Source organism: Pygocentrus nattereri, chromosome 9 (genome assembly GCF_015220715.1).
Source record: "Pygocentrus nattereri isolate fPygNat1 chromosome 9, fPygNat1.pri, whole genome shotgun sequence".
Taxonomy (NCBI): Eukaryota; Metazoa; Chordata; class Actinopteri; order Characiformes; family Serrasalmidae; genus Pygocentrus; species Pygocentrus nattereri.
The window spans coordinates 39,416,713-39,439,355 of NC_051219.1; the positions used below are offsets into that span (position 1 = coordinate 39,416,713).

The 22,643-nt window shown below is 42.2% G+C and overlaps 1 protein-coding gene across 3 annotated transcripts; it reads right to left on the bottom strand.

The window, feature by feature from the left end:
• Positions 1–375: 375 nt before the first annotated feature.
• Positions 376–22,224, bottom strand: LOC108436344 (isocitrate dehydrogenase [NAD] subunit gamma, mitochondrial-like). Of its 3 annotated transcripts, none has more exons than XM_017712776.2 (13): positions 21,991–22,224; positions 21,542–21,589; positions 13,314–13,411; positions 13,121–13,236; positions 12,954–13,014; positions 10,942–11,074; positions 9,908–10,041; positions 9,600–9,702; positions 8,358–8,504; positions 7,056–7,150; positions 6,790–6,850; positions 4,985–5,113; positions 376–3,525 (listed from the first exon to the last, which is right to left on the bottom strand). In XM_017712776.2, the coding sequence occupies exons 1-12, from the start codon at positions 22,060–22,062 to the stop codon at positions 5,009–5,011; spliced, it is 1,173 nt and encodes a 390-aa protein (XP_017568265.2). In that variant the 5' UTR covers positions 22,063–22,224; the 3' UTR covers positions 376–3,525; positions 4,985–5,008. The 3 variants fall into 3 exon arrangements, with proteins under 3 accessions (XP_017568265.2, XP_037397386.1, XP_017568264.2); XM_037541489.1 differs by having other exon boundaries at positions 376–3,006; positions 21,985–22,224; XM_017712775.2 differs by having other exon boundaries at positions 21,985–22,224.
• Between the last annotated feature and the right edge of the window lie 419 nt (positions 22,225–22,643).

Below are 22,643 nucleotides of genomic sequence, written 5' to 3' on the forward strand. Positions count from 1 at the left end.
CTGTCAACTCAAAGGCATTTTGTGAGGTTCCAGTTTATATGAAGCATTTCTTTTCCATTATTTTCCTCCCTTGTTCAGCTCTGCATAGCCATCACCTACAGTCCTCCGATGTTATGTAAAATGATTAAATGCAGTTTTAATAACGTTATGCTGCAGAACTACAACCAGAGCAGTTGGTCTGATCTACATTCAAAATACATCATAGCATAGCTTTCATGTGAGCTCATGTTTGACCTTCAGTCTTTAAAGCCCAGTTAATTTGCTATTAAAATTTAACAGCTTTTTAATGGAACTTATGGAGTTTGGCATGCACGGCTGGTCTGAGCATATCTGTGGGCAGAATGTGTGTGATTTATAGATTCATAACGACAAGAATTTGTTTGGATTTGTTTTATTGTTTTCAGTCAACGTGTAATCTTACAGAGGCCTGCTTTAGCTGAATGATGGGACTTCAGCACCATCTATTGGTAATAAAGTAAACTGGTGAAAAACTGGCCTACTTTCAACCATGCTTGAGCTAAAACAACTTCATTCCTTGGAAAAAAAAGAAAAATTGGCTCTATTTATTGCTTACAATTCCATCGTGTAGACTCACAGTAGAACAGTGAAACAATCATGATAAACAATGAAAAACTCATAGGGTGGTTTTGTCAATTATATTATATTGTCAATACAGACAATATAGTATGTTGGCCTACATAAAGCACTGCAACAGAATCTGCCTGAAGAGCACTCTGACTAGCTCTGAATTGAATGAAACCTGGTGCGTTACAGTGAATCTGCTGGAATTTGCTACTCTCTGTTGTGTTACTACATTAAACTGTCCTGCCAGAGAATTTCTAGGAACTTCATGACTTGAACACAACATTTGAACTGGAGGTGGAGTTGATACACACAACATTATCTTAGTTTGCTTTCTGTAAGACTTCATAAAACCAAAAAAGCACCACACCCTTCGGTGAAGTTTAGACACAGTCTGTTTGATATCCGAGTACAGTCAACAAAAGAAGAACCTGCTTTATTGCATTCATTCACTACGTTAGTCATGACACATTCTCCTGGCTCAAATGGGTTGTAGCTGAAAAACAATACTACAACTTCTATAATTGGCAGAGGTGGTTAGAGTGGTTTAAACCCAACCATAATCAAGTAGAAATATTGCTACTTCAGGGAAACAAAGGCTCAAGTTTAACTAGTTTACAAAAAAACAACATGAGTAGAAGTACAAAATTATTTGTATTTTAAAAAACAAATATGTACCGAGGTACTATATCCAGCATCAGCACAGCACAGTGAATTTCCCCGCTGTGGGACTAATAAAGGATTATCTTATCGTATCTTATCATAATCAGTTCGTTAGATGCTATTCTTTTCTTTTTGGGATTGTTTGGCTGTTATATTCCTAATGATAATTTACATTTTATACATTTTGTCACAAGTCAGTTTGTGAAATTTCTGCTCTGCTAGATCTGCCCTGGACAACTGTAAGTGCTATTGAGAAAATAGAAGCATCTAGGAGCAAGAACAGCTCAGCCATGAAGTGACAGACCACACAGACTCACTGGCCTCGACCCTAGTGAACACCTTTGGGATGAACAGGAATGTTGATTGCAGGCCAGAATGTCTTGTCCAACATCAGTGACTGACCTCACAAATGCTGTGTTAACTGAGCACAAATTCAAAAAATTTGTGGAAAGGCTTTTCAGAAAAGCGGAATCTGTTAATAATAATAATAATTCCATTTTCATTTCTAATGCGCTTCTCACAAACCCAAGGCCTCTTTAAAATAAGGACTTTACATTTTTGCAGTCAGAAAAAATAAGTCAGAGAAGAAGAATGATTAAAAGTATTGAGGAAAGAAAAAGAAAGTTCTGGACTTTGAGGGACGACAGGGTGGAGCAGTGGCAAACAGATAATGGAAGACAGTTCAATAGTTTAAGAGCCATAAAAAAAAGATCTGCCCCCAAAAGTGAAGGCAGGGACCACCAAGAGGCCCACATCAGAGCACCTCAGAGTACGAGCAGGAGTATAGGGGAGAATTAGGTCAGCTATATAAGGGGGTGTTAGGCCATTCACGGCCTTGAACGTCAAGAGAAGCTGAACTGGAGGCAAAGATTTGGTTAATCAGTGACAGTGAAACCAGGCTGATGTGAGAAGTGTTTTTGAAGGGTTATGTACATATTAAAGTGTTGCAACTATTTTGCCACATTATGTTATAGCCACAAAGGGGGCAATCCATATTAATGCCTATGGTTTTGGAGTGGGATATCCAACAGCCTCATATAGGCGAGATGATTGGGTGTCCACATACTTTCGTCCATACAGTGTATGTATAAGAACCGCAGTGTTCATTAGTGCCTTAAAGCACTATTTATTCAATAAAACTATCACAAAACCACCCCATGGATACATCACTAATGCAGTATTTAGCCAACACACTGCGGCTGAACACCTGTCTAGCATTACACTCACAAACTGGTAAACCCCTGATCGGTTTGTAGACTCAAGTAGTTTTTAGGAAGCACGGACAGACGGTATCAGCTGAATATACAACAGTACCAATGATATCCCTGCATGCTTATAATAAATAAAATAATCACATTTCCTAACATTTCTTCAGTTATTATGGCTCGGATGATCAGCAGGTTGCAATCAAAATAAACAATGATCAGTAACTTCACAACAAAATTGGACAACACTTAACAATGTGTTTGGTGTCTTTAGCCTAGTATGTAACAGCTTTACATTTAATCTACAGTAACATTTGAATATAGAGTACAGATAAAAATGTCCATGGATCTGTTCTTTATCCTGGTAAAGGTGCAAGAATGCTGGAGGAGGTCGGTTGTCGTATTCCATGCCTGAGAGAGTCTGAACTGAGAGCTGTGTACACCTTCTGTGATTGAAACTCTTCCAACTGGGTTTGTAACTTGTCCATTGCAAGTGGTCTTAAAACGGCTGAGTGATATTTATCAACTGCTACAGTGGTGCAGAATTACTGGACTTCTGTAAACATGAGCAAAAATGTTTGTTGTTCTGTTTTTATAAAAAATTATTTGCATTTATACCCAGTTTTCGTAGTCACGGGAATTCCCACCTGACAGATAGGTCTCCCTGCCAACCTAAGTCTTCCTGAACTGCTGCAAATGCAACATCACTGGACAACTCAATGCGTTTAGACTCCTGACCACAGACGGCTTTCTAAAACATCTGATTTCTCCCATATTTTTAGCTGATCTTTTGCTCATCTTTACCAGCAGCAACGTTGTATCTGAGCTTGATCTCTGCACACGTGCAAGGTATTTTAAAACCAATTTAAAACCAAGTGCTAATCTGTGGTCACTATTACAGTATTACATTTTGAAGTGTAATCCCAGTGTATATGTACCATATGAAATCAATTAAAATAAAAATATGATCTTATACATTTACAGTTTACAGTTGTAAGGCTGTGTTTACACACTCATTTACACATGCACATAAAAACAAATCAATTAAAAAAATCTATTGATTGAAGACTTCTACCTATAAAGCAAAACAAACAAACAAACAAATGAATGCCATTGAAATATTAAAATGACTATACTAAAGCTATTACTGTGTTCAGGTTGTACAGTACATAATAAATCAACAATAATTAGGGATGCACAATGGAATCATACCAGTATCTACAAATAGCTACGTAAAAACAAATGCAGACCGTACAGACATTTGAATTGGGTTGATATTTCACATTAATGTCTTTATTTTACAGATTTCCCTGCATTTGTAACCCTGTAGAAATAAAGAGGTTATATCTCTCTGCAATGCTAATCCAGGTAGATGTCATCCCATTTTCTACATTTAATAAATGTTTATGTGTCAGTATTGATGGGTGATGAAAGCGAAATGAAAGCGAAATCATTGCCTGATATAGGATTCCAACTGCTCAACAGTTCAGGTCTCCTTTGATGTATTTTTCATAATGAACCATATTTTTTCAATTGGTGACAGGTTTGGACTGCAGGCAAGCCAGTTTAGCACCTGGACGATTTTACTACAAAGCAATGCGTGCAGAATGTGGTTTGACATTGTCTTATTAAATTAAGCAAAATATGTGTCTGGATGGCATATGTTGTTCCAAAACCTGCTATCATTCAGCATTAATGATGCCTTCACAGATGTGAAAGTCACTCATACCATGTGCACTAATGCACCCCTATGCCATCATTGATTCTGGCTTTTGAACTGTGCACTGATTACAAGCTGGATTACAAGCATTTCTGGATCTCATTTATTTATGGTTTCTTCATTGCATGTTACAGTTTTAACTGTTTGTGGACGCAACAACAAACAATGGTTTTCAGAAGTGTTTCTGAGCCCAGCCCATGCAGTGATTTACACTACAGAATTATGCCTGTTTTTAATGCAGTTCTGCCTGAAGATCATGGCCAACAAATACTGGTTTTTGGCCTCGAGTCTCTGAATCTTTTAATGTTATTATGTGCCGTAGATGACGAAAAGCAAAAGTTCTTTGCCACTTTATGTTGAGAAACACCATTCTTGAACTGCCTTTCAGAGTGGTGAACACCTCCTCATCTTTACTTCTGATACTCTCAGCCTCTCTGGCTGCACTTTTTTGCGTACATTTGCAGAAAAATGCCACGTTTAAGTTTGTTTACTGTAAAAGATGTGCTAACTTGTTTCCAGTGGTATAAAACTTTTGCCAACAACGAATATCGGCATCAGCCCCTGATTTCCAGCGATGCATCCCTATTGAGAATCCAGTTGTTCACATGCCAGGGGTTCTCAAACTGGTCCTCAGGGCCCCCTAAACGGTCCAGATTTTTGGTCTATCCCTATGTGTTGCAAGTTAGGTTGGATCAAAATCTGGACTGTCTTCTTTGCTATAAGCCTTACATTTAATTCAATAGTCTACTGAAATAAACTGAATGGACCTACAAACAATGCCAGTACTGCGTTGCTGTAGGTGGATACTGCATACCTGGGCTTGAGGTGGAGTGTGTGTTCAGATCTTTTCAGAAGTGAGGGGTCCACCTTTCTGAACCTCCTTCATGATGGACTGCACCACCTCCGAAGTTGTGCCCTGACCCCCGAGGTCAGCTGTGTGCAACTGTCAAGACAGGAAGAATGGCTGAGATTTTTAATCCACACCACTTTGTGCTTCTAAGTAGATGTTATATGATGAAAGTTATCGTTGCAGAAAGTGTTTTGTAGAAAGAAAACAGTTCTTTACACTTTGGCCATTTTTCGTCATTTGTGAGGTTAAAGAGGCCTATTCTATGTTAACCTTTATTCTATTTATAACATTTGTGTGGTTTGATGTACTAAAAATGTTCATAATTCATTTTACATGACCATTTTTTCAACCTCTTTTGCCTTGGAATTAAAGAGGATGGTTTGATCGCTGCGCCTTTAACACTGATATATGTAAATGAGCTCTGTTCTGCTTGGCTGCCCTATATTGTGCCTCATTCCAAAAGCAGTGCAGGCTGAAATACATCTTTAATGCAAGTGGGTGGGGCTAACCTGCTGCTGCCAGAATAGGCAGGTATATGTAAATGAGTAAACTCTCACATCACAAAAACAATGAATTTAAAACCTGATGGTTTTGCTTGGTTTTCACATATGGTCTGTACGGAGTGGGGAGTGAATTTGTTGTTTTGAAACTTTAACAGTCAGAATCGGCATTATCATTATTAATTAGCAATTAGCCAATTTAACATTTTTATTATGACTCATGCTGTTTCTGAATGCTGTTGCTACATCTATACCAAAATGCCGAAGCATAATTAGGCATGACTCATTGTGCCAAACAGCCAGTTGCCTCTTACATAAATTAAATAAATAAATAGGCAACAGATTGTCTTTATAAACTTAAAAAGCCAGTTTGGTCCATGTTGTTTATATTGCAAGTTTGGCTAATAAAAAGTACTGGAAATACGCTGCATTTCATCTGTTTACTTACCCACACAGTAAAGTATGGACCCATGCTTGTATCCCCTTAAATGGCCAGGTTCTGGCCAGTTTATTACACTGCTATGACCTAGGAGTAACTCCAGTTTGTATTCTGTGTAGTGACTGACTAATAGGCCTTATAAAACAAGTCTACATTTTTAAGGGGTCAAAGTTGTCCAACAGAGTTTAAGCCCCTAAGGAGTGTTGATGAACACGAAGAGTGTCCCTGAAAATTGGCGTTTTTGTTTAAAATGCGTCAGGAAACATTGACAGACCGCCGACAAAGGACGAAATCTGCATTTGTGTTGCTATAAAGAGCGCTCTCCTGCTGGAATCCTGGACTGACATAATCCACCAAATATGCACAAAGAAATGAGGGCAGAAATAATCGGCTTAACTGAACTTCACACGTCTTATGCTGAAATAATAAGACTAGGGAAGCCTGAGATCGAGTTGTTGACCTATTCAGAGCATAAGAACATAATTACTTTCCAAACATCCTGATTAAGAGATTTTATGTTTGATCTTCTAAAATTACTGCGGCTAGAAGTGTTTGTTATGATTTATAAAACTGTTCAGTGACAGGGTGAAGTGTTCCCTGACAGAACCTTTATGTAAGTGTTCTCATTTACATCAAAAGGCGCCACCCCATGGGGACAAACTCAGAATGGTTCTGCTAATCTCTTTCTAAAGTGTTTTCCATCATTTACAAGAATTGTACAAGAGCATTGATGCATGATGGTAATTGATAAGACAAAATCTTCCAAGGCTGTGAGAATGGACTCCATGCACTTAAATGAGATTAAGCAGAGTAATGAGATTTGATCATACCCGAGTCTCTGAAAGCGTTCTGAGGATGGCTTTTCGAATCATGCTGGCATAGTCATGAAGCCTAGGAAAGAAAAGGCAGGACAGATATAACAGCTCACAAAAGAGCATGGATTAATCCAGCAACCTGGAGAAAAAAATCTCCTGTATTCTGACCTAATGAGACCTCAGAGTCTCTCAGCTGGCATGGCTGGCGGGTTAAAAGACTGAATGACAGGGGTAGAATGTCTTAAATGAGCAGACTGGTACGCATGAACATTTTTACATACCCTAAATGATCCAGCATCAGGCAGCTTGCCAGCAGGGTAGCAGTGGGGTTTGCAATGTTCTTGTTAGCAATGCTTTTCCCAGTGTTCCTCGTGGCCTGACAACACAAAGCACAAACACTAGGATGACTGCGTCCTTCGCTACGGGCATTTCTTCATTTCTCTTACACTATAAATGTACAATCAATGTCATTTAAAGTAGAACACCACCAATTTTGCTAAATTACTTAATAATTCAACGGTTTCGATGAAAACAAAATCATTCAGAGCGATTCAAAGTGAAATGCGCCTTTCTAGAGAAATTCAGAGTCGGAACTGTTCACCATTATAGTACTAGGAACCAGATGTCCGAAGCATTTAATGGTTCTAAAAGCTACATCCCATTTATAAACATTTCGTGTTATTACACAAAATGGTTATAAACGTGTTGCTTGATACCTGCAACATTTTGTCACATCCTCAACTGAGATCAATGTGCGTGAGTGAATGTGCTTTTGTAGTTACTAGCCTGTAGCTACAGCCATTCAACATGGCGAAGGTCTGTTTTGTATCCAATTCAGTTCCCCTTCAAATTCATGTTGACAAATCAGGTTCTCGGGCACTGAACAGACAACAACGACAAGCAACACTGGAACTACGGGATGCGAAAAAGTCCAAAAAAGCGTTGTACGGCAGCTGTATTCACCCGATTGTTGACAAACAGGACAAAAAGTATTTGTAAGTATGATTATTTACTGTGACCCGTATTGAAAATAATATTTAACACGGAATCTCTATTGTGCTGTGTTATCTTGGGTAAATGCATGTTGGGGATTGGGTGAAAACATGCAGCTGTTCAAGTGGTTTGGTGTGAAATACACCTTGCTAAAGAAATCTACCAAGTCAAAATTGTTCAGCAGTATAGTACGAGGAACCACATCTGCGATCCAAAATGACCAGTGAACTTACATGTGCCTATAAGTTTTTTATATGTCACACTGATAATGGTAAAATATGTGCAAAATGCAAATTTTGAATAAATATACTTTTTGGGTGCTAATTTTTCCTTGTAACGCTCTGCTTGTACTCCTAAAACTCCTAAAAACACAACCTGGCTTTTGACAAGATAATCTAACAAAATAATGCGACTGTGACAATAACTGGAACGTTTATGTCTTAATGTTTTAAAATGTAAAACAAAAGCAAATTATTAGTAATTAGTAATTGGCCACAATATATGAATTATCAGCTATCACCCAGAATTTCTAACACAGTTTATCCTTGAAGTCAGTCTACAGGCACTTGTACAAACTATTCGTGCTTTACCGTCTCAAAGACAGCGTAGTCCTTGCCGTAGTTGGCCCCTGGCACCAGGCCAGGACCACCAACGAGTCCGGCACACACGTTGCTCACCACGTTACCATATAGGTTCGGCATCACCATCACGTCAAACTGCTGGGGCTTTGAGACCAGCTGGACACACAGAAACAAAACCGTGGAATATACCAGAGGTACCAACCTGAGTTCCTCCTGAGACACAGCTCTTCAGAGGTTAGTGTTTTCCCTGTTCTATCACTCCAAGTTCAACTCAGCCCTTGTTTCGTGACTTCGCCCCTGATTGTTCCCGCCTGTGTTCCCACCTGTGTCTTGTGATCCCTTGTTAGCCCTTGTGTATTTAAGCCTTGGTCTGTGTTGGTCTTTGTTGTTTACTGCTCTGTTTGTACTGTTTAGATGGTGTTTAGATGTTTGGATCTATTTGTAGTTTGTTGGATGTACTGTTTGATTGTGTTTGACGTGCTGTTTCATTCTTGCTTGAGGTTCTGTGTTTCTGTTCGTCATGTCTGTCCCGCGATCTCTCCGTGTTGGTTGTATGACCCTGGACTGTTCTGACCCTGACCCTGGATTTGCCCGAAATAAATCTCGCTTGACTCAGCACATGCGTCCGCCTCCTCGCTCCATGTCACAGGATGCTTTTGCAGACAACAGTATAGGTGTCTGCCAACATACTTGTACTTACTGTTGAACATGTGCAACAGTGGACGCTGTCTAAACAAGCATGTACAGAAAACTGAGGGAAATGTTACATTTTTCATCTCTTTCTCTCGCTCTCTTTTCTCCAAGAACGAATCCATCTGGCAGCGAACCTTCAAACCGCTCAATTTGATTTTATGTCAGTTTTGGTTCAGGTTTAGGATGAGTGTTGTGGTCTCACCCTGCCCCCAGTGCTGCTGTACAGCCAATCAGCATTTGCAGCTCTGCAGATCTGAAAAATGCGTAATGTTGAGATTTTGTGCACCTAGCTACACTTACCCATGAACCCCTTCTCTGTGTCGCAACGTAAATACGCTTATAAGCATTTGCGCAAAAGCATATATCAGCTTTATGGTGCTTTGCTCCTGGTCATAGTCATGGTAGAGGCTTTAAAGTGTTACAGGTTATGTGTTGACTGGTCACTGGAAACATGAGTTGTGTGTGACACTATATCAGCTAATATGCACATGCAGGTAGCATAAAAACAAAATGACAGACAAAAATCATAATCAGTTTTATATGCCGGTAAACAGATACCTGCATGGTGGTGTTGTCCACGATCATGTTGTCAAAAGTGATATCAGGATATCCCGCTGCCACCTCCTTACAGCACTGGAGGAAGAGACCATCACCCAGCTTCCTGTGTGAGGCACAGCAAAGATTAAATGACTCGAGCTCTGAACTGCTACCTGTAGACTCATCAAGTGATAAATAAACAGAACTGTACTTCATCAATATGGCATACAGGTGTCTTAAGCCAGCATTTTGCTCACATATTGTGATAAGAGTAAATAAAATTGACCAAGGCAAAAAGGAAAGAGTTACTACTACGGACAGACACTCACATGATGTTGGCCTTATGTACGGCTGTGACCCTGCGGCGACCTTTCTCTCTGGCTTGTCTGAAGGCATACTCAGCAATCCGCAATGAGTTCACCCGAGTGATGATCTTCAGACTCTCCACCACTCCTGGGACATTCTGTAGAGGTCAACACAGTAAGTGCACACACACCGATCAGACATAACACTCATTGTCCATTTTCTCAGCTCTACTTACTGTATAGCTGCACTTTGTAGTTCTACAGTTACAGACTGTAGTCCATCTGTTTCTCTGATACTTTATTAGCCCCTTTTTACCCTCTTCTTCAGTGGTCAAGAGCCCCATGGACCCTCACAGAGCAGGTACTATTTGGGTGGTGGATCATTCTCAGCACTGCAGTAACACTGACTGGTGGGCCACTGGTGGTGGTGTGTTGGTGTGTGCTGTGCTGGTCAGAGTGGATCAGACACAGCAGTGCTGCTGGAGTTTTTAAACACGTCACTGTCACTGCTGGACTGAGAACAGTCCACCAACCAAAAATGTCCATGTTACGTTTGACATGTTGCATTTTTATACACACAGAAACCAAAAGGAACGATAGATTTCTCAAAATGTAGTGGAGGAAAAAGTAAAATGTTTGGCTTTGAAATGTAGTGGAGTGAAAGTAAAAAGTTGCCCAAAATGGAAAAACGTCAGTACAGATACATGAAAAAATTACTTGAGTAATGAATTATATTTACTTACTTACTGTCCACCACTGTCAGAAAATAAACTACAGGTTTAGTTTTAGTTGCTGTAAAAACATGCTGGTAAAAAAATGTAAAACACTTGTACTGTTTTCTAGACACTTTGACTTGTTTGTTAAAAAACCTGTTGCTTACCAAAAAGTGCAGGTGCGCAATATTTAGCAGACGTCTCACATCTATATGGAGGCTCTCCTTAAAACACATAGCTAAACTTTTAAAGTGGCAATGATGCAACCCAATTTCTATGGATCTATGAGTAAGAGAGTGTGTTTATGTGATGTGTGTGTGTGACAGAAAGAAAGAGAACACACACCTCATGCTCCAAGCTGCTGTACTCTCCTTCAGTATTCTCTCTGATGATGATGATGTCTATGTCTTTGTGGCGGGTCTGGACTCCAGGCAAAGTCTGACAGTGCATTACATTAGCATACAGGTCCAGAGACGTGCTGGGAAAAGAGAGAGGTTCCAACAAGGGACAGTCATGACACTGCATGGCATTCAGAGCCAAGGTAAGGCCTGTTTGACATACACCACCATGCCTGCTACAGCTTACACACACCATCTATACATACAGCGTTTGCACTGCAAAGGGGTGCAACAAGCAAGTTGGGCTGTTTTAACTTAAGTTAGCAACTGGCCTGCCTTAACATTTTAAATTACCTGAACTTAAATTAGGAAGTTAACACAACAACAAACTGTTTTACATTCTGTTTACTTTATTTGAAGCTAAAAATTTAAAGCAGTTTTTATTAAAACCCTATTTTTGTAATACGTTTACCAAATGGATGAATAATCCAGTTACTTTTTTCCCATTCAGAACTATTATTATAAGAGCACAGTATCCTTTAACCCCTAGTGGCTTTTTGACTAGTGACTGGGCAATCGTTTCATGCCTGGTAGACTTACTGAGAAACGTATGCGGTATGAAAGGTTTATCTTGTATTTTGTTTTAAACTGTCATTTTTTAACATCTTTGTTCGAGTTTCTGTTTTTTTTTGTTTGTTTTTTCACAGTAGGGATTTACAATTCATAATTTCTTTTTAAATCGTAATTTGAAAGAGTGCAATTTTCAAATTGCAATAGCTGCAATTTGTCTCCTACATTATTCAACGTTGTCTTGCTTTAAGTGGGGAAATTCAGTTTAATACTGCAGAGCTTGTGAACAGGCAGTCTGGCACACTACATTCAGCGTTCAAGCCTGAAGACTGAAAAATGCGTGTGCTGGTTTTCCTGGCAAAAACAGACTTGGAGCTTAATTTTCAAAAATAGTGGCATGTAAATTTTTGGTTTTCTTAGCATGGGTCAATGAAATCACAGATATTCTTGCCAAATTGTTGCCAAATGAAAAGCAAGATGTTCCACATTGCACAAGCCAGAGGTAATATATGTGAACCAGGCCTAATAACCAAGCTACTGTTTGGTAATACTGTTAAAATGTATATGCTTTGAACCGGTCCTCTTAAACTCCTTGAGACCACCGGTGGTTCCAAAACGCACTTCGTCATATCCTTCATAATTTTCATATTTCATAAGCTACATTCATATGTTGGGCGTTATATGAGGCTGTAACTCTTCTTTCCAGTCAAATAGATGGTGGTGTCATTTTAAACCCTTATAATGAAAGAAGCTGAACTTTTTTCTACCGAAAGTCGACCCATTTTTCCGCAAATCTGGGCTATGAACTATAAACAGATGGCGCCTCTTCAGTGATACAATCTGTAAAAACGATTTTTTATAAAATAATACAAAGAGCATCTAAGATTTTTGCCTTTCAGCAGTAAATTGTAAGCATATAGCAATATGTGTTGATCATAAAGCACATTTTCTGTTAATTTGAGGGCAACTTTAACCAAAAAAATAACAAATAAATAAATAAAAATTTACATTTATTTCATGCAGTTACTGAGTTATTTGTCATATGATTTGGTCATGTAAACCCAGATGAAAAACCAAGATGTGCACTGGAAAATAAGAGATTAAAGTAAATGACAATATTATGATAATGACACAGTAAGGGTGTAAATGTCTGTTCCCACAATGACTCGATTAATTCGATTAATATTCTCTTAGACTCAAGTTTTTTTGTATGAATTATTTTTAAAAATACACTGAATACACAAAGTGGACTAGATTAACTATCCGGAATACAGACAGTTCAAAAATATGTCAAGCTTTTTATTTTTAGTTTCAAAATAGCCCAGGAATTTTATTCTTGGCAAAAAACGAGTACATACTTTACTGATTACAATTACAACCAATTCTAATTTCGAAATCATTGCGGCTGAACAGCCTCTTTCATTTTTACACCCCATAACACAGTAATACCGTAGCAAGTTGTTCCTGGATTTATGGGAGGGAGGAAGGTTGTGATTGGTCTCAATGTTTCCTGCAACAAAAATAAGAAGACAGTGGAGAACAATAAGAAGTATGTCAGTTAAGTGCACATTTTCAGACTTAGACACACCCACAACCTTAAAAGCCGCGACACCTACCCTTCAGTGCAACTCCATTACGTCTGATAGCTGTGACAGCATTATTAATCTCATCCTCAGATGTTAACGATGAATCCACGTTCACCACCTCAAAATCCACAGGGACGCAGCAAAACCTGTGAAGACCCCAATCTGTCAAACAAATCAAATCGCCCAAAACTAAGAGTCTTTTTTCTCTGCCTTTTTCCCAGACCTGAAGAGCTCTTGGGCATGATTCAGAAGTTCGGGTCCGATCCCATCTCCAGGAATCAGGGTCACTGTGTGCCGGCCTCCGTACTTAGCAGGAGGAGGCTGGTGTAGAGATAAGAGAGTTATTCACACCATAAAACCAGATCAGGTAGACAAATGTATACAGCATAACTAGAAACATTACTAACATTCATTCAGTCTTAATTTGACCAGTTTGTCCAGTTTTAGTTAACAGTAGGGGAGCGTGGGGCTGGTTGGCACAGTTTTCACTCTCTGCGGTATATCTCAGGTATCAAATACATGAACCCTTGTGTGGTGTTGAAGTGCTTGTTACTCAGGGGTCTGGTGGACCCCCCGCATTATTGTTTTTTAAATCAATACAGCCGTAACAGTTAATGTAAAAATACCAGATGTTTAAAATATCAATAGTGTCCAGTGTAGGGTTCTCCTTTAGCAGCTGTAGCCAGTCAGCAGCCTGTCCATGTTGTCCTACCTCACACACACACGTACACACAAAGACACACACACACACACACACACACACACACACACACACACACACACACACACACACACACACTAACAGCAGGCCATGTAGGAGGAGAACAGAGTGAAGGACACAGCACCTCCACACTTTTACTCCTGCAGGTTCACATTAACACTACACGTGTAATATAAATGTGTGGGGGGTGAACAGAGTGAGACACTGAAAATGGGTTATTTTATATGTTCTTCACAGAAAATGAGCAAAGGCCGAGTAATCTGAGGTTGAAATAATAATAAATTGCATCATTTTCTCTTTTGGTTAACAGTGAAAATGGGTCCCAAGGACCTGAACACAACACAAGGGTTAAACGAAACTAACAAGCTCAAACAATAAAGCTAAAAACAGATGGTCTTAATGTCAGAAGATATTTCCTGGAGTCACTGCATAACATGGAGTTGACCGGCAGGTTGTGGTTGGCACAATGCAAAAAGGCTCCAGTTTCAAAAAATGAGGCAATGGATAGAAATGATGAGAGCTTTTGATTTAAACCAAACCACAAATATAATTTATTAATTCAATATTTTATTGTTAGCTTGCTGATGAAGTACTGCACAGGCGTGGTATTTAGTAGGCTATTAAGTGTGTGTGCAGCATTTAATATAAAAATAATCTATGTACGTGACAATAGCCCTACTAGAGGTGAACAATATGATATTTTATTGTAATCATAATCAATTGTTTATCATGACAAACAGTATACTTTTCTGTGTATGGTGGATTATCAATACTTAAAGAACGCTGACAAAGTGACTGCATGTTTCATTCAAAATAAAGCGGAATTAGTCCTGTTGGTCGGATTTGGGGCGGTGCTGTATGTGAAAAGTTGAATAAAAATCATGCTCCATGTCTTTGTGTCTGTAGGTCAAAATATTGTGATACATATGTCTCTAAGTGTCATAATATGATATTTCCAGAAAGACACGTGCCAACTGACCCCAAACACATCAAGACACAACTTCATGTTAGGTTACTTATCACTGGCTTTCAAATCACACATCTAAATTCTGCTGATTGGCACTAAAGTAATACATTTTAAATCTTTTTCTTTAAAACATATCTATAATGTACGGTACTGTGCGAAAGTCTTAAGCCCCCCAGACACATTTTCAAAATCTATTTATTTGTGTAGTTTGCGTTTATTTGCTGAGAAAAGTGTTAATATTTGAATAGACAAAATGTATAGAATATTAATTAATGATGATTTTATACACATGTATATATATATATATATATATATATATATCCTCTCCATGGATCACCACCTTATCGTGGTGGAGAGGTTTGTGTGCTTGAAGGACCCTAGGAGCTATGTTGTCTGGAGCAAAAGCTCCTGGTAGGGTCTCCCATGGCAAACTGGTCCTAGGTGACAGGCCAGACAAAGTGTGATCCATAACCACCCCTATGAGGACAACAAAGCAGGACTCGTGTACCCTGCCCGGATCAGGGTTACCGGGGCCCCACCCTGGAGCCAGGCCTGGGGGAGGGGCTCGCCAGCGAGCGTCTGGTGGCCGGGCATTCACTCATGGTGCCCGGCCGGGCCCAGCCCGAAGGAGCTACATGAGTCCCCCCTCCCATCGACCCACCACCGATGGGAGGGGCAGTAGTAGGGGTGCGGTGCATTGTGGATCGGGCAGTGTCCGAAGGCGTGGGCCTTGGCGTTCTGATCCTCGGTTGCTGAAACTGGCTTTTGGAACTTGGAACGTTACCTCACTGGCGGGGAAGGAGCCCGAGTTGGTGCGCGAGGTCGAGAGATACCGACTAGATATAGTCGGGCTCACCTCAACACACAGCTTGGGCTCTGGGTCCAATCTCCTTGAGAGGGGCTGGACTTTTTTCTTTTCTGGAGTTGCCCATGGTGAGAGGCGGCGGGCAGGTGTGGGCTTTCTCATAGCCCCTCGACTCGGCGCCTGTATGTTGGGGTTTTCCCCGGTGGACGAGAGGGTAGCTTCCCTACGCCTTCGGGTTGGGGAACGGGTCCTGACTGTTGTCTGTGCTTATGCACCGAACAGCAGTTCAGAATACCCAGCCTTCATAGAGTCCTTGGAAGGGGTGCTTGAAAGTGCTCCTCCTGGAGACTCGATTGTCCTACTGGGGGACTTCAACGCTCATGTGGGCAATGACAGTAAGACCTGGAGGGGTGTGATTGGGAGGAATGGCCTCTCTGATCTGAACCCGAGTGGTGTTCAGTTTTTGGACTTCTGTGCAAACCACAGTTTGTCCATAACGAACACCATGTTTGAACACAAGGATGTCCATAAGTGCACATGGCACCAGGACACCCTAGGCCGCAGTTCAATGATTGACTTTGTAGTCGTGTCAGCGGACTTGCGGCCATGTGTACTGGACACTCGGGTAAAGAGAGGAGCTGAGCTGTCAACTGATCACCACCTGGTGGTGAGTTGGATCAGGTGGTGGGGGAAGATGCCAGTCAGACCAGGCAAACCCAAACGTATAGTGAGGGTTTGCTGGGAACGTCTGGCAGAAGAACCTGTCAGATTGATCTTCAACTCACACCTCCGTCAGAACTTTGACCAGATATCGGGGGAGGTGGGGGACATTGACTCAGAATGGGCCATGTTCCGCTCCTCCATTGTTGAAGCGGCTGACTGTAGCTGTGGTCGCAAGGTAGTTGGTGCCTGTCGGGGCGGTAATCCTCGAACCCGGTGGTGGACACCCCAGGTGAGAGATGCCGTCAAGCTGAAGAAGGAATCCTACCGGACATGGTTGGCCTGTAGGACACCAGAGGCAGCTGGCAGGTATCGACAGGCCAAGCGATCTGCGGCTTCAGTCGTTGCCAAGGCAAAAACCCGGGTGTGGGAAGAGTTCGGTGAGGCCTTGGAAAGTGACTTTAAGTCGGCTCCGAAAAGATTCTGGCAAACCGTCAGGCGACTCAGAAGGGGAAAGCAGTGTGCCACTAGCACTGTATATAGTGGAGATGGTGTGCTGCTGACTTCGACTGAAGACGTCATTGGGCGGTGGAAGGAATACTTTGAGGACCTTCTCAATCCCACCGACACGTTCTCCAGTGAGGAGGCAGAGTCTGGGGACACGGGAATAGGCTTGTCCATTACTGAGGCCGAAGTCGCTAAGGTAGTTAAAAAGCTCCTTGGCGGCAGGGCTGCAGGGGTGGATGAGATCCGTCCCGAGTTCCTCAAGGCTCTGGATGTTGTGGGGCTGTCTTGGCTGACACGCCTTTTCAACATTGCGTGGACATCGGGGGTGGTGCCACTTGATTGGCAGACTGGGGTGGTGGTGCCTCTTTTTAAAAAGGGGGACCGGAGGGTGTGTTCCAACTATAGGGGAATCACACTCCTCAGCCTCCCTGGTAAGGTCTATGCAAGGGTACTGGAGAAGAGAGTCCGGCTTATAGTCGAACCTCGGATCCAGGAGGAGCAGTGCGGGTTCCGCCCTGGTCGTGGAACACTGGACCAACTCTTTACCCTCTCCAGGATTCTGGAGGGTTCATGGGAGTTTGCCCAACCAGTCCACATGTGCTTTGTGGATTTGGAGAAGGCATTCGACTGTGTTCCCCGGGGTATTCTGTGGGAGGTGCTTCGGGAGTACGGGGTACATGGCTCTTTGCTACGAGCCATTCAGGCCCTGTACAAACAAAGCAGGAGCTTGGTTCGCATGGCCGGCAGTAAGTCAGACTTTTTCCCAGTGAGAGTTGGACTCCGTCAGGGCTGCCCTTTGTCACCGATTCTATTCATAATTTTTATGGATAGAATTTCTAGGTGCAGTCAGGGGATGGAGGGTGTCCGGTTTGGTGACCTCAGGGTCACATCGCTGCTGTTCGCAGATGATGTGGTCCTATTGGGGACATCAGGCCGTGAACTTCAGCTTTCACTGGATCGGTTTGCAGCCGAGTGTGAAGCGGCCGGGATGAGGATCAGTACCTCCAAATCCGAGGCCATGGTTCTCACACGGGAAAGGGTGGAGAGCCCTCTCTGGGTCGGGGATGAGCTCTTGCCTCAAGTGGAGGAGTTTAAGTATCTCGGGGTCTTGTTCACGAGTGATGGTACAAGGGAGCGGGAGATTGACAGGCGGATTGGTGCTGGGTCAGCAGTGATGCGGGCTCTTTACCGGTCTGTTGTGGTAAAGAAAGAGCTGAGCCATAAGGCAAGGCTCTCGATTTACTGGTCGATCTATGTTCCCACCCTCACCTATGGTCATGAGCTTTGGGTAATGACCGAAAGAACGAGATCGCGAATACAAGCGGCTGAAATGAGTTTCCTCCGCAGGGTGGCTGGACTCTCCCTTAGAGATAGGGTGAGAAGTTCGGTCATCCGAGAGGGACTCGGAGTAGAGCCGCTGCTTCTTCACGTCGAGAGGAGCCAGTTGAGGTGGTTCGGGCATCTTGTTAGGATGCCTCCTGGACGCCTCCCTTGGGAGGTGTCACAGGCAAGTCCACCGGGGAGGAGACCCCGGGGAAGACCCAGGACACGCTGGCGTGACTATATCGCCCAGCTGGCCTGGGAGCGCCTCGGAATCCCTCCCAGGGAGCTAGTGGAAGTGGCTGGGGAAAGGGAGGTCTGGGCTTCATTGCTCAGGATGCTGCCCCCGCGACCCGAACCCCGGAGAAGCGGAAGATGATGGATGGATGGATGGATGGATATATATATATAGACACACACACACACACACACACTGGCCTCTTTATTAGGTAAACCTTGCTAGTAAAAGGTTGGAGCCCCTTTTGCCTTCAGAACTGCCTTAATTCTTCGTGGCAGTCTTTCAACAAGGTGTTGGAAACGTTCCTCAGAGATTTCGGTTGGTTATTTGAGTTCCTGTTGTCTTTCTATCATCTGGAACCAGTCTGCCCATTCTCCTCTGACCTCTCACATCAACAAGGCATTTTCGGCCACACAACTGACCGCTCACTGGATATTTCCTCTTTTTCGGACCGTTCTCTGTAAACCCTAGAGATGGTTGTGAGTGAAAATCCCAGCAGATCAGCAGTTTCTGAAATACTCAGACCAGCCCGTCTGGCACCAACAACCACGCCACGTTCAGAGTCACTTAAATCCCCTTTCTTCCTCATTCTGATGCTCGGTCTGCACTTCAGCAAGTTGTCTTGACCACCTCTACATGCCTAAATGCATTGAGTTGCGGCCGTGTGATTGGCTGATTAGCTATTTGTGTTAACAAGCAACTGAACAGGTGTACCTAATAAAGTGGCTGGTGAGTGTATATCGAACATTGACGGTAGAATCCAATGAAACATCCAGGGTTTTTGACTAAATGGATAAATGTTGGCAAAGAAGGCATTTATTTGTAGTTTACATGTTTCTGGATGTTCCCTCTGCAGACCCGCAAGTTAATACTGTACCAGCCAACACCGCCCTTCACAACTTCATACAGCATCAAAAACCACACAAGCAAGTCTACTTAAGTGTGTAATGACTTAATGCTAAATAGTAAGCATAAGCCTCTATTACTTGGTGGCTACATTAGCCTCGTAGCCCTTAAACTAAAGAAATACACTTCAGACAAGAACAGCTCGACTGATTGACTGCATTTGTGGTAAGAGGACAACTGTGAACATTTGATTTTTGGCCGACTTGTTGCTTTAATGATTGTTATTAAGATGTTGCTAATCCTGTAAAATGCATTCAGTCTTAATGTCTGTAATAAACATTGTGTTGTTGTCAGGTGAACGTTGGGCCTAAACAGCTCACCTACAGCATGTCGCTGTTGTGGGAACAAAACCGCGTATCTCCAAAATGGCAACTTTACAGGAGAAGCAAAAAACCTCCTTTACTTTTAATGTACGTCAATGGAACCAGATTTTTTTTCCAAGCCATTTTGGGCTGTTTCCTTTAGTCCACTCATCAAGAAATTTACATACAATGTAAAGGGTAACAGGTATTTAGAAATTATGTGAAAAACTGAAAAATGACAAAAATGGAGATACGAGGTTTTGCTCCGACAGCAGCGATGAGGACCGTCCACCGCTGTATTCCTTAACGGTGCATTGTGTAGGAGTTGCATAGTTTATTTCCACAAATGCACTTATGACACAGCAAGCAGTTATAAAACCCACACAAACACACACTTATTTCATCAACAATAACAGTGGACTCAAACAAAAAGCATTATATCATGGCCGATACTTGGTGCACCTTTATGATATAGTGGTGTTATGCACTGCATGAAAACACAGTACTCACAATAGCCTGGCCATGGATGGATGACTGCATGATTGTGGTGAGTAGGTGTGAATTGGAGGGAGAGAACAAGCGTGGTTAGTCAGTGAAAATGGCATCAAATGAGCCAGTGGTGTTTTTGCCAGGTCAATCTTGAGCTGATATCACTGCTCCTGTGCATTTCAACCCAATCTGTATCTGCAGCATCTGCAGCATAGGACTGACTGCCATATCTTATCTATTTGTTCTCATTTACAGAGATTAGGTTTAAAAAAAGGAGTTTTCCTTTAATCCCTCACTTGTCCATGCATAGTGGACAGACAGGTACGCAGATAACAGGGGACGTCCACTGATTTTACATCAATTCCACGATTAAATCAATAAGATGTAAACAAGGTCATTCAGACTAGTTTAATGTGGAAGGCTCTGTTCTAGAGAAACATACCAAGTGGGAATTGTTCACAGTGGTGGTGGTAGGAACCAAACGTCTGAAGACTTTAGTGCTTCAAAAGGCAAGCAAGGTATCTTATGTCTAGGACACTGTCTGATGATAATTTTGTGAAGGTTTTGGCCTAAAATGTGCTTTTTTTATCATATCATGTCAACATTATACATGCATGGTGTACTATAGCAAAAATAGCCCCCAAAGGAAACAGATTTTTTCAGATTTACCACTATTTTACCACTATTAGCCTAATGTAAGAGGTGTGGGCTCCCAGGTGGACTTAAATAAAATACCTATATTGGCTCTCTGCGCATCACCACCCCGGGTTCCTATCACCTCCACTTTAAATAAATTCAAGTTATTCACTTCTCCTGCTGGAGAATTCCCCTTTTAAATAAAAACAATGCATGGAAACGAGATCCTAGTGTGAGCGAGGCCATGACTTAGTAAGGTGTGGGAATGAGATAATTAAGTCATGGTAATGACTTAGTAACGTGTGGGGATGTGATCTTGGCTTACTAAATCGTGGCCACGCATTAGGATCTCATTCCTATGCCTTATCAAGTCGGGGCCATGACTTAATTATCTTGATCCCATCCCTTACTAAGTGGTGGCTATGCACTGTTTTTATGTATACAGAATGTCACATCAGGGCTCCTGCAATTAAACCACTCTGAATGGCTTTTGGCATCTCAACCAGACAGAAAAAAATCAAATATATTAGTGGAATTCCACTTTAGTGACCGTTAAGAAGCTTTATTTGCTTGTGTGTTAGGGCAACAGACGATATGCGTGAGGAACGGCATTATAAGGGTGGTGATGAGAGGCGTAATGAGGTACTGACAGCGACCACTGTGTAATGAAATTACATAGGAAGATGCTGGGCCGGCTTTCAGGACAGAGGCTGAGGGTAGGCTTAGACAAAATTAGCCCTGCAGATCCAATAAGGGCTTCCCTGCGCAATTTAGAGTTGTGCCTGATTCAATTTGCATCCAGAAAACAGGCCCAACATCATAAACAAACTCACTGAAAAGGGGAAAAACAAGAAGGTCAGTTAGATTTAGCACATCTCTTCCCTTGAGCAGGACACTTACAGTGTACGAGGACTTCTCTCTCCTAGTGCACATGACGGGTCTCATCACCTGGCCAGGATCACAGAGACAAAAGAAACGAGAAGGATACGTCATTCAGGAGTTATGAGTGGACTTGGCTGGGACCCGGGCGATGACGTCACAGCCAGTCGTACAGTAATGCATGCAACTACCACATGTACCTCATATAATGTACTTCCCGGATTTGCAGCCAAAATAAGAGACCCTAAAGGAAGCTGTTGAGCTTTTTTGGACGTGCAGAGTAAGCAGCTAGCCGGCTCAGTGACCTTGCAGACAGCTGCATTACGGGGGACACGCAGGACAACGACCACTATGGTCAGATATTCACGCCGCGCTGCCAAGCACGTAGCTACACGTGCCGTAGCAAGTATATAAGACGTCAAAAGTTGCGGTGCTCTTCTACCAAAGCGTTAGAAAAGCCTTACACTGACCGTGCTGCCCTTTAGTCCGGTCCACGGCTGCAGTATCTTGGAGAGTGACAGGACCGACCTAGCAGCTGACATTTTGCATCCGAATGTATGAATAAACAGCTCTTCACAGACTCTTTCCGTCGGCAGGCCTGACTATCCCGAGAACCTTCAGCACATTACAGGCGCTGCTTTCACGCTCCGTTGAGGGGACGAAAAACCCTGTGGAAATTTCTGGCTTTGGCCATGTCCTTCACATTAGTGCCACCTGCTGTCGAGTTCTGGGGGTTGATGGCGTTTTTATTATAAACGGGAAGGGGAATTCCAGCGAGTTTTCAAAATTTCGGCCTGGTTTACATCACTTACCAAGATGTAACCCATGGAAGCCATGGTTTAAATTAAACAGACATTTAGTAAGTCAAAATAATCAGAAAGTTTTCCATAATTCATACTTATTATGGCATAACATCTCATCGGTGTGACAGGGTATCTCATATTATACAACAGTTAGTTCCGGCTGATTGGGTCGGAGGCGTTCTAACCGCGCTGTTATTTCGCCATAACAACACGGTATCACTCCGCTGAGACACCGTTGCTAAGCAACGACTTTGCTAGGAGACGCTCGAGGTATTTGAACGTTTTTTGCTTTTCTGTGCGCAAACAGAGAATGGACAGCC

Bases quoted from the DNA above. Each gene is read 5' to 3' on its own strand.
- LOC108436344 (XM_037541489.1), bottom strand. From the start codon at position 22,062: ATGTCAGCTGCTAGGTCGGTCCTGTCACTCTCCAAGATACTGCAGCCG. The intron at 13,015-13,120 runs GTAGGTGTCGCG...TTTTTGTTGCAG, and splicing joins TAATGGAGTTGCACTGAAGG to GAAACATTGAGACCAATCAC. The intron at 9,703-9,907 runs GTGAGTGTCTGT...TGCCTCACACAG, and splicing joins GTACATAAGGCCAACATCAT to GAAGCTGGGTGATGGTCTCT.